Source organism: Galeopterus variegatus, unplaced genomic scaffold, assembly GCF_000696425.1.
Source record: "Galeopterus variegatus unplaced genomic scaffold, G_variegatus-3.0.2 Scaffold3253, whole genome shotgun sequence".
NCBI lineage: Eukaryota > Metazoa > Chordata > Mammalia > Dermoptera > Cynocephalidae > Galeopterus > Galeopterus variegatus.
In genome coordinates, this window is record NW_007729364.1 from 130,346 (window position 1) to 142,898 (window position 12,553).

General features: G+C 38.5%; 1 protein-coding gene across 1 annotated transcript in view; it reads left to right on the plus strand.

Moving 5' to 3' along the window:
* The first annotated feature begins 1,556 nt into the window (after nucleotides 1-1,556).
* Nucleotides 1,557-12,553, plus strand: part of GABRA4 (gamma-aminobutyric acid (GABA) A receptor, alpha 4) — a 66,834-nt gene continuing 55,837 nt past the window's right edge. Inside the window, exons 1-2 of the mRNA XM_008584387.1 lie at nucleotides 1,557-2,621; nucleotides 3,035-3,153. Of these exons, the coding sequence (XP_008582609.1) occupies nucleotides 2,536-2,621; nucleotides 3,035-3,153 (205 nt within the window). The 5' untranslated portion in view covers nucleotides 1,557-2,535. The remainder of the gene's footprint in view (nucleotides 2,622-3,034; nucleotides 3,154-12,553) is intronic.

The window sequence follows — 12,553 nt, forward strand, 5'->3', positions numbered from 1 at the left end:
TAATCAAAGACTTATGCTAACTTTAAAGAAAGAAGGTATGGGTATAATTTTAATACCTTCATATTTCTGCACAGCTGTAGAGGCAATCAAAAGAATCCACTCACAATCTTGGGCTTTCATGAATATAAGTTTATATGGAAAATAATAGCATATTTAATAACACTTGTAACTTATGGTAAATTGTAATTTTTTGGAATGTTGTATTTTTAAAAACTCATGTTGACAGGCAATATTTTTTAAAAAGATTTCAGGCACTAAAAACCCAGCATGTAACTCATTAAGTAATATAAAGGTAACATAGAGGAGAGGCTGTGAAATAAAATAAAATGCGATATAAATACCTTTAATGATATCTTCAGCTGAAGTTAAATACTATAAAAATAATATAATTGGAAGTAATTACAATGAAAAGAGGAATGTTCTTTATATTTGAAAGGATTAGTTTCACCTATTTAAAATTGGAATTTTAAAGATACTTACGTTCAACAATATGAATCCTCTTTTTCCCAAGGCCATTTTCTTGGTTGGTTAATTTTTGATATGTATATTTTCAAATGGAAATTGTAACAGAAAATAGTTCAGAAAATACTGTTTGAGGTTTTAGGAAGTGTAGAAAAATGTTAAGATTGGAGAAATAATATATTATGATGTATTATAATGATAATATAATGTATTATAATCTTTTGTGTGGAAAATCTGTGGAGATAAATGCCTTCATGGCATATTTGTGAGATACTCTAGCATTTCAATTATTTTTCCCAAAAAAGAGATCTTGAATTTCATCTGTCTTAATAACATGGATCAGGGAGCAAGCAATTCATTGATTTGTGTAATCGTTCACTCAATAAATATTTATTGATATACTATGTGCCATGCACTGTTGCAACAAGAGATAGAATAAACAGAGATGAACAAAAATTACCCAGCATGGACCCTCAAGGAGATTACTTACAGTCTGTGAGAGAAGAATGATATACAGATGGAATTAAGATGAAGCATAATAAATTCCACGAAGGAAGCCATACAGAATACGAAATATCATGAGAGCACACAGCTCTTGCTGCTATGCACTATGGGCACTTTTGGCTTCTCTTTTGCTTTGAAAGAAAACTTTAATCTGGAGACTGAAACAAATAAACAACAACAACAAAAAAACTCTCTAATATATCGTGTTTCCATATCATACCAGCCCATTAGTCATCAAAATTTGAACAAACCATCGAAGTTGTAAATATAACATAATAATTGGTGTCTGGTTCCAGGGACCTAACACTATGGAAATCACTTAGGTCATTAAGCCATGTAAGAAAATTGCCACGTGTATCTCTTATCAATGTGAAAGACACTTTTCCCGTTTGAAACCAGTAATTAGTGTTTTCAAAAGTTCTATTGGAAGTGCTTTACTCAATAGAACACTAAAGGTATAGTGCTTAGTGTTCCAAGTTATAAGTGAACTAAGACGTGTTCCCCTCCATTTTAATTTATGTGTCCTCTTTCTCTCTCATTTTTTCTTTCCCTTCTTTTCTCTCCCCAGCCATCCTTTTCCTCTGTAAAGCAGTCAACTTCTGGAAGTAATTCAGCTCCATTATGAAAAAGAAGAGTATCACAAGAAGTGAAAGTGATTTTGACCCGAGGAGGTCGCTTGTCTCCACCTCTCCCCTCGCCCCCAGAGGAAGGATGGAGCAGCAAACGGTGGGGGTGGGAAAAGGAATCTGGCGTCTTTAAAGCAACAACTTGGCACATGCTTTGACTGCAGTGAGGCTCAAGTCCACTTCCTAACAGTCTGGAGATAGTCCACCCAGTGAGTTGTAAAACCTGTTACCCGTTAGAATCTTCTTTCTTTCCCCGACCCCCTCTCCCTAACCCCCGCACTTGAAGGGGATAGTCCCAAAGGCTGTTTCCGTCCAGACTTGATCCCGTCCCCTCACCACCCCCTCCCACCCTCAGGCCCAGCCATCTCATCACCCGCCCTGTCTCCGCCTCCAGACTTGACGACGGGGACAAATAGGTCTTCACACAACCTAAGGAGAAAGGCGCTTCATTGGTTAGATCCAAACCCCAGAGCAAGGGAGGGGGGCCAGGAGGGAGAAGAGGAGCCCAAGCTCCTCTTCTTGCTGTGGGCGGGGACCCACTTGGGGTGGGGGTTTGCGGATGGGAAGAAGAGGCGAGAGACCCCGGTCCTCATCCCCGAGTTACAGGTCGGAAGAAACTTGCCGAGCCTTGAGTGGCAGGCGCGCCGATGTTAACCCCACAGTCCGCAGGGTGCGGGCACGGAAGGGTGCGGAGCCGTATCCAGAGCTCTACACACACGCGGGAGGCTGGGCGAGAAAGGAGGGGGCGAGGCTAGGCAGGTTCCGCCTCCCCGGGCCGCGTGCACACACACGCCCACCGCGGCTCGGGCCGGCGGAGCGCGGGCGAGCGTGAGCGCCACTGTGCGCCCGCCGCGGAGCCGCTCTGCCCGCTCCTCGCACCCTGCCCAGGGCATCTCGAGAGCCTGGAAACGTGAACAGGCTTAAAGTATGGCATGTGGCAAAGATGGTTTCTGCCAAGAAGGTACCCGCGATCGCGCTGTCCTTCGGGGTCAGTTTCGCCCTCCTGCGCGTCCTGTGCCTGGCGGTTTGGTGAGTTCTCCGGAGTGCTGGGGGGCAACCGCAAGGTGGGGAAGGGGCCAGCTCCCGGCACCCCTCGGCCGCCCGCCCCTCCCGGGGGCGAACCAGACCTTTCCGTCTCCGCAGTAAAATCGGGGGCCGAAGCCAGGCTTTTCTGTGACCGCGTAGACGTGGAGAGCAGAAGAAGCGCGGGGTGGAGGAAGCGTGTGGCTACCGGGGCGCGAGTGCGCACTGGGGTGCGTGTGCGCGGGCTGCGCCTTTCCTGACCGCTCTGTCTCCCGCAGCCCAGCCCCCAGCCCTGCCACCTTCAGGTTGGGGCAAGCGACTCTCCCTTGAAGACAAACCTGGTTCCACCTGTTCTCCACTGGATTCTTAAAATAATCCCCTCCGCCCCCGCTTTTTTTTTTTTTTTTTTCCGCCTGCAGTTTAAACGAATCCCCAGGACAGAACCAAAAGGAGGAGAAATTGTGCCCGGAAAATTTTACCCGCATCCTGGACAGTTTGCTCGATGGTTATGACAACAGGCTGCGTCCTGGATTTGGGGGTATGAACGATTTCAAACGCGCAAGTGTGTCTGTCTGTCCCTCTCTGCGTCTTCCTGTCTGTCTGTCTGTGGGAATATCATTAGGTATGCCTCGCATGCAAAAATGAAAAATCTTCCGATCTCTCTGTCTCTCACTGTCTCTCTCTCCTTCCTCTATTGGTGAGACCTGTGACAAGAAGGCCGCCCCCACCAGTACTTTCCCATCTCCCTGCCCCCTCAGAATCTTTGGCTCTCCCCCACACTAATTACCTACCGGGACCTGACTCCTGGGCGGGGGAAATTGGAGGGGAAGAGTCAAAAATGGGAAATCCAGGCTCAGCTGCTGGGCCGCGTTGCGTCCTGAGGATGGAGTTCTCTGAACCTGGCCACTTGGCTCAGAGCAGGTTGCACTTGAGGCAACTGAACCGAACTGTCCTCCCGCGTGTCCGTTCCTCTGCCAAAACCTCAGCAGGTGCTCTACCTAGAACGTGAATTTAGGGCAAGAAGCTGTCTACTCTGCTAGAGAACCCAATCCTTTCTGTTCTTTTCTACAGAGGATAGAATTTTATTTTCTTTCTTCGGAGACGTGGCATTTGCTTTCCTGTAGACTTTGGAGTCAGAGATGTTTCAGCTTTATTTCTTTCTTCAACAAAATATTTGTAAAGGGCTTAGTAGAGGCACATGCACTAACAGTACTGTTGCTCTTTTTCATATTCATATTTTCTTTGTGTATGTAATGAAAATCTATGTGGCAAGCTTTGTACTATGCACTAGATTCACAGAAATCTTAAGATAAAATTCTTAACATCAAACAGCCTCTCAGTCCAGTTCAGTGAGAATTAGTGACTTGCTAGGGTCCGACTCGTAGAATTGGCCCAGGTCTTCTGACCTCAAAGTCCCTGTTCTTTCCAATACACTGCATTAGTTGGACCCTTCAGAAAATTAGTTGAATAAGACAAATATTCTATCTTAAAGCACCTTATATTCTAATAGTAGTAACAATAATAACAACCATTAATATTGTATTTAATTTTCATATATACCAGGCATTTTACAGGCATTACTATATTTAATCCTCACCATAACCCTAAGAAAAAACCATTACTATTCCCATTTTACAGATTAAAAAATCGAGGATTGGGAAGTTAAGTAACTGGTGAAAGTTCACAGTTACTAAGTGGCAGGGGCAGGATGTGAATCAGGTCAAGTTGTATGTTTAAAAGACAAACCCATGCATGTTGAGATAGTATCACATACTATGTGGTGAGTATCACATAATATTAGAAGCACGGAGGAATTTTATGTCTCCTATTGAGTATATACAGGAGAGGAGATGGTGGGAGAATGAAGAAAAAGATTTGAGGAACAGGACAGCATAAGATATGAGGTAGAAGGAGTGTGGTCCCAGGTTAGAAAAAGTTGTTGGATATAAAATAGAGTTGGATGGAGCAGAGCTGGATGATTGGAGTCTATCTAGTCTGGTTTTTCTCATTTCACAGATGAGGATACTAAGGATTGAAAAGGGAAAGTGCTTTATTCAGGGGCACAGAGCATATTAATTACAGGCTAGGATCAGGTCTTCTGAATTCCAAACCATTTTTTTTTTCTGAGTTTTATTGAGAAGGTTATGGGAAGACATTGAGGGTATTAATTCAGTATTTTTATGTTGATAGTGATAAAGATGGATGAGAAAGATAAGTTTCTCCTGGTTCTTTGAACGTTGCCTCTCCAGGGACAGGTTGCCTGTACTGCATTTACCTTCTTACAGAAGTGAATCATTTGTCAATGCATGCGTTTATGAATGACTGGGAAATTATCATTTTAGATCAGAAATATTTTTTTGAGAATGTTTTAGATGATATGGTAGCATTTAAGACTATATTATATAAATAGAAGAAGACATATGCCCATAAAGGTTTTAAACTTGACGTTTCAAGTGAAGAAAAAAGTAACAAGTGTCAAATCACAGTAGTTTTAAATATTCATCAGAGAATTGATGTACCTGAACATAAATGACAGTGGACAGTTATAACTGAAACTATATAACTATTAAATGTTGGAAGTTAAAATAGTATCTGCCCAGTTAGTTATAATGCAAGTTATAGTTTGAAAGGAAGAAGGAATTCATTGTAAACAGATCCTTTCTACCATCTACTCTCTCCTGTAGCATTACACAGATGATAAAATGGATGAAAATAATCTATATAAGACATTACTGGTTTTGGTTAGCTGTAATACTGCTAATTATCTCAAAGGCACTATTAGACATCTTAGTTGTCACTGCCAAGAAATCTGCATTACCCAATTGTCATACTTTCATAGGTTTATGGGAAGGTGTTGAATTCTCCTACTTTGAGGGTTAGCAGTTGATTAATCATTAAAATATTTACTATATAGCACAGTGTAGGGTATTTTGGGCTCCGTTCATAAATATTTGTGGTGGATGTGGTTCACTTTTTAGAAGTAGGTCATTCTGTGTAAATGCATAGTATTCCAAATGTGACAGAGGAATAGTAATTCTCACCTGCAGAAAATGTGTTATCTGTTTACATGAAGTTGTAAATGTGCACCACTGAAAATAATAACAGAACTAATTTTTAGCACAAACTCTTAGATGATGCAATTTTGATCTCTGCTATGACACTGTATCCTTTGTAGAAAGTTTGGCATTTTAAAAATAAAATGAAAACAATTCAGATTTTGACCAGTATGCTATAAATACGGATGTACTTCCTGGTTCCTTTAATCCTGCTTTTGCTCTTTGTGGGGCATTTACTTTATGTCTGTTTATACAACTTTGCTGTGTTCCATTTAAAAGAAAGCTAAAAGCAAAGATTTGAATTGAAATTGGATGGTTTGTGATTACTCAGTAGGCCAGGCAGGGGTTGAAATACATTTGGAAACTAAATTACATATTTTTAACTCAGCAGCACAGCTTGCAATGGGGAAATAAGAGGAACTGAAATGGTTCTCTTTTTTTCATCCCTCCAGGATCTCTTCTCCCTTGTCTCTTACATTCTCCAACTGGAGAAGAAAAGGGGAAGAGGTGAGAAGAGAAGGAAGGCAGCATGGCGAGAGAAGCTTGATTGGGACTTCTGAAAGGATATAGTTCTTTCAGTCTGTGACAAATCAGTTGCTATCATCCTGAGGTAGCTTGCACTGGCTTAGAAGTGGCACACAAGTGAAGCTTTCCACAAAGAAGCTAGAAAATCATTCGTGCTTACTTTTGCCACCTACTTTCAACACTGTTATACACCTTCTTAAACATGAATAGCTAAGGTACTAACCGCTAGAAGACAGTCTAGGAAGCCTGCCCTTACCCATTTTCCATTTATTGAAGGCTTGCACAGCCTTTTGTGCATCTCAACAGTTTTAGACACTTGACCTGGAATAATAAATACTTTAAATATATATGATTGCCTTGGACCATCTTCCATAACCTCTCTGAAATGGGAATAGAGAAGCAGAGTCAATTTTGCAAGGTTGCTCACTAGCAGTAGGATTTCATATTAGTGGAGTCCTCTATAGTTTTGAAAACATTTTCACATATAATATTTAATAAGATAATCACAAATACACAAAGAGATAAGCAGAGCAGGTGTCATCTCTCTGTTAGAGAAGAGGCTGAGAAAAGTCCCAATGAATTGCCCAAGAACCAGCCCTATAGCTAGTAATTGACGGGATCAGAACTCATACCCCAGTCTTCAAACCTTAGTCAAGCGGCTGGTGCATTGCTGTATCTGCTTCTAAGGCTTTCTTTGCATCATCCTGTTTATCCAGAGTCAAATTTTCCTGAATATACCTTCTTGTTACTAAATTAAGTAGGTCCCTAAAATAAGTGAGAGTACATTTCTCCCAAGGGAGTGAAATGAGAACTTTTATTTTAGACCTTTAATAATATTTTTAAATGGAAAAGTAAACATGGAAAATTGTATATATTTAGGTTAACATGGAGTACTTTTTTACACAAATCAAATTGTCTTTACAATGTTCTCAGATGATCTATATCTCAATCTAAAAATTAAATTTATGTGTTATGTGCTAGCTTTATTAATTGAATGTCAACAAAGTATATATTTTTAGAAATATACAGATGAAAAGAATACTTCAAATCCATTGGGCAACAGGAAGATAGAGCTTCATTTTCTTCTCATTTGTCACATTCATTTTTTTCTCTCATTCATTTGTTAAACCAATGTGTATTAAGAGATTCAGGAACAATATTAGGTTGGGAAGATGTACTGATCAGACACAGGTCCTCATAGACTTTACAGCTAAGCAGTGTAGAAAGACAAAAATAACAAAGACATAAATAACAAAATAATTAAATGAAAATGCCACAGGACGATCTAATATCATGCTAAGAGAGACAGAAAAAATTGGGTTGAGGGATCTACTTCAAATAAGGTGTTCAAAGGAAGTCTTTTAAGCTGAGATCTAAAGGTGCCAGGGACCGAAAGGGTAAGAGAAAAGTGTCCTCGGGCAGAAAAAAAAGTGCAAAGATTCAAAGGGAGACAATAGATTAGTGTGATTTAGACAGTGAAAGGAGTCCTGTGTGCTTGTAGCCAGAAGAAAAGGCTGATAAGCAGAAGCCAGGTCATGGGAGGCCTTTGGGGATCCTGTAAAAAAGCTCAAATTATTCTCTTAGTGAATCTGGAAGCCATTGTAGTTCTTTAAGTGGAGAACATGGCTTACCGTGACTTAGATTGTAACATGACCCATCTGCTGGCTGCATAAAGGTTTAGAAAAGAAGGTGGGGCAATATCGGAAGCACGAAGACCAATGAAGCTTTTGTGTTTGTTTTTCTTGTTCTCTCCATTAAGTGGATGGTTGCTTGGAATAAGGTGGTAGATGTAGTAAAGATGGACATAATTGGATAAAAGTGTGATAAAACTGGTGATAGATATTTTTGGGAGGTATAACTTGACAAAGAATTGGTGATAGATTTGATATGGATGGTAAAAGAAAGGGAAAATTTAAAAAAATACTCTGATTTCTATTTTGAGAAACTGGGCAAAAATGGTGTTATTTAAAGTTAGGGAGGACTGTACAATTCCCTGTCCTCATGAGCTCACACTCTAGTGGAAGACACAGAAAATAGGAAACAAGTAAAGTATAGAGTGTGCCAGATGTTGATTAATTGCTATAAAGTAATATAAAGCAGGGGAGGTTGCAGTTTTAACTAGGGTAGTTAGGGAAAGCTTCACTGAGAAGGTGATCTTTGAACACTGATCATGAGTAGGTAAGAGCATAAGCCATCTTGGCATGGGGTCTTCTGGGGAGAAGGAACTCTTAGTGCAAACACGCTAAGCACAAAGTCAGCTTCACTGTGGTGATGTTTAATAGGGCTGAGGTGTAAGAAGGGGTCAGTATGATAAAAATACAAGTTCGTGGTAAGCTTTGCAAGCTGATAAGGACTTTGCTTTTACTCTGAGTCAGATCAGAAATGATTGGAGGGATTTAGCAGGGACAAAGTCTGAGCTGACAAATTATAAAAGGCTCACCTTGGCTGCTGTGTTGAGAACAGGTAGTCAGAGGGGCAGATGCAGAGGTTTTTCACAATCAATCAGGCAAGAGAAAGTAGACACTTTGACCAAGTTGGTGGCAAAGAGGTTTGTTTATTTGTAAGAAATGATTAGCTTTTGGCTGTATTTTGAAGTTAGAGTCAATTGATGACAGCTATCAAGTGGGATGTTAGAGAAAGGGAGTAGCAAAGCTGACTCCAAAGTTTTTGACTTGAACACCTAGAAAAATAGAGTTTGGCAGAAGCGGATTAGGGGCATGGATGAACGAGTTGCATGTGGATATATTAAGTTTGAGATGCCTATTAAATATCATGTGGGGGTGAACCTGATGTACCTGATGGATATGTCAGTATTAATGGTTTATAAAGCCATAAGACTAAAGAGAGCACAAGGGGGTTAAGGGTGATAGAGAAGAGGTAGGAATATTAAGCTTTGATGTCTCCAATGTCAAGAAGTAGGGAGAGAGGAGGAGGAATCTGTCCCAGGAAGATAAGGAATGGCCTCTGAGGTAGCAGGCAAATCAAGAGAGTGTGGGTAAGTAGAGTAAAAAATGCTAAGTAAACAATAAAATAAAAAATAAAAACTAATCATTTCAAAGAGGTGGAGGGATTGATCAATTAAGTCAAATGCTCCTGACATATCAAGAAAAATAAGAACTTAAAATCTACCACTAGATTTGGCAATGTGTACATCTTCAGTGATTTTGATAAGAGCAGTTTTGGTGGCATGGCAGATGTGAAAATCTGATTTGGTTCGTTCAAGAGACAGTGGAAGAGGTTTCTTTCTGAGCGTTTGTATAAGGTAGCACAGAGATGGAATGTAGATGGAAGGAGGTAGAATTAGAGGAGCTTTGTTAAAAATGGAAGAAATTAGGTTATTTTTAAAAGTTGGTGGGAACAATGTTATATAGAGGGAAAAACTGATGGTATTAACAAAAGGAATTTCAGTGGATCCTGAGTACAAAAACCAGATTATAATAGAGTGAATAAGAAAGGAAAAACTAGATATAGTGAGTATAGTTTTTTATTTCTCCTTCAGAAAGAGAAGAAAAAGAAGAAAGCTTGTTTTTTTTTTTTTTTTTAAAGATTAGTTATACCGACATGTTTGTGTACTACTGGGGATAATCTAGTACAGGATAATTTAAAGTTATAGTAGAAGGAAGGGATAGTTGAGAGAAAGATGCCCTTGAGAAGCAAAAGGAGATAGAATACATAATATAAATTTACTTTCTTATGCTCTTGGTTTGAAAAAAAAAAGACATACGGGTACTAGCAAATATTTACATTTTCTTAAGGATAAGGATGTACAAAATGCATGTGGTGTTTCCTGAAATAGACACTGTAAAATCTAGTAGATCATAGGATATTAGTAAATTGGTAGATGTTTAGGTAATACTTCACTGGGTTGTTACATTTTGTTTAGATGAAAAAATGTATCAGCTTGCATTTGTATATCATTAAACATTGCTGCTTTATACTCTAGGCCTTTTAAAATATATTTATTCTAATAAGCCTCAGGTGCACAGAGTTGAATGGGATTAGTAATTCTTGATTCATGACAAACTCTAATTATAGGCCCACACATACTCTTTTCATCCATCCTTCCATCTATTCATTCATTTATTAAAATACAATAAACATACAACCTGAACCATCAATCAGCACAACAGTAGGACCTTGACAGCAACTTTTGTTCTGCTATGTAGTCTCTTCCATCCTATCTTCCTGTCTTCTTCACCTAAAGTAACCCCCATTCTGGGTCCTTTTTAAATTATTTCATAGCTTTTCTCTAAATATCATTTTAGGTTATCTTTATTTTTTTAAGTATATTTAAAATATTAATTGTATTGAACTTGCTATATATAATCTTTTGATGCTTTCTTAACTTTATTAAGTATTGCTAAGATTCATTCTTACCATTGCATATTGCTGTAGATCATTCATTTTTACTGCTGTGTGATATTCCCATTGCATAAGAACCAGCTTATTCATCTGCTCTGTTGGCAGTAGGCTTTTTGCTTGCTTCCAAGATTGTGCTGCTGTGAATATGCTGGCTCAAATTTCCTGTTGTAAATGTGCAAGAATACTTTTGCATGTATATCAAGGAATGGATTTTTCTGGGTCTTAGTGTAAGTAGGAGTTCAACTTCAGAAGATAATGACAAACTGTCTTCTGTGGTGAGTTTACAAAATCAAACAGCCATTTACAATGAATAATGGATTCAGGATCCATATACCCTTTAACACCTGGGAAACATTTATATAAATAAATACATATATACACACAAACACATACACATTAATATATTTATATCTGCTTCTGCCACAGTCTGGACCACTCCATTCTTTATGGATATGTGTGTGTGTGTATCTATCTATCTATTCAAATATTTATTGGCTGCAGGAGTTTACCTTCTGTGAATTGCTTATTTACATCTTTTGCCCATATTTTATTATTGCTGTTTTTTATGCTTTTCTTACTTATTTGATGGCTTTAGTTATTGACATAGCAGGCTAGGATTGATAGAATGATGTGATATAGGGGACACTAATCTTTAAAGTAGTCTGAGTAAATAAACCTTCTATAATGCTATAGTGTTTTCTTCTTTCTCAGTGATATCAATGGATATCTGTTATCTTTGTTTAATATTCAGGAAGGCTAGTATTTCTATATTTTGTGTTAAGCAAAAGTTAGAGATTTCTTTATGTACTTCACAAAATTTCTTGTTGTGGTTGTTGTTGTTATTGTACCTTTTAAGTACTTTAAGTTTTTGCTTTTTGTGGGCATACCCACTACTAGTGTTTTGTAAAATATAGGTGGATGCATGAGGTAAGTGGCTGAAAAACCAGAAATGTTTCCTCAAGTGCATAGCTGGGGAGGCAATGTGGAAAACAAGGATTGACTAGTTTCAACATCAGCAAAACACCTTAGGTCTTTCTCATTATGTAACAGAAAATTTGATTCCGTTACTGAAGATGAAATTTAAAAGTGATAACCTCTGACCAGGTCTATACTGTTAAAGTAAACAGTGGAAAATTATCTGATACATTATTAATTGCCTTCCCACTTTCCCAGCAAGTTAGATAAATTAATTAAATGTGAGTATTTCCGCAAATTTAATCTTGCTGGTATTGCTTTATTTTTTTCAAAGACTGTTGAAGATCACCTCATTTACGTTGTGTACTATCTACTATATTTTGAGGATTACAAACTATTTTCCTGTTACCAAAGAAGTAGGATTTTAAAATGAAAGATGTCTTTGATGTTACACAAATGCATGTAACGTTATGGGAAGAAGTCCTTCCAGGCTCAAAATTATCTGGTTTCTATGTAATTATGCTCTTAGTAAGGTTGATTTGAACATCCTAAACAGTAGTAATAGAGAGAGCGTCTCTAAGAATTATTCATAATTGCACAGCGACCATTATTCATTAACAACTGATTTATCAGAAACCTGTTACATTTAAGGCCTGGGTTTGGCTCTGGGAGAGGATAAAAATGTAAATAAGACACAGTTTTTTCTTTAATAGGAAAATATTTTTAGCTTAACTAATGTAGCAAACGAATTCCATTATTTTTCCTTTGTGAGGGGTTTAAAATCACTACTGGCATAATATTAGGAACACAATGAATCACATAGTTACTCAGCACCTAGTATGTGCAAAGCACTATGCTAGTTTGGAACTTCAAAGAGGATTAAGATTTTGCCTTTGCTGTTAAGTGTAGGCTCCGCATGAACAAAACAGGAAATATAGGTATAACATGCTATATACAAGAGATAAAATTGCACATTTGCTTAAATAATTACTGATTTATTTTTTATGATATAATACAGTGCAGTAAGGCTAGAACACACTTTGGAGATCCCTACAAGAAGGTTAGAATTCAGGCTCTGGC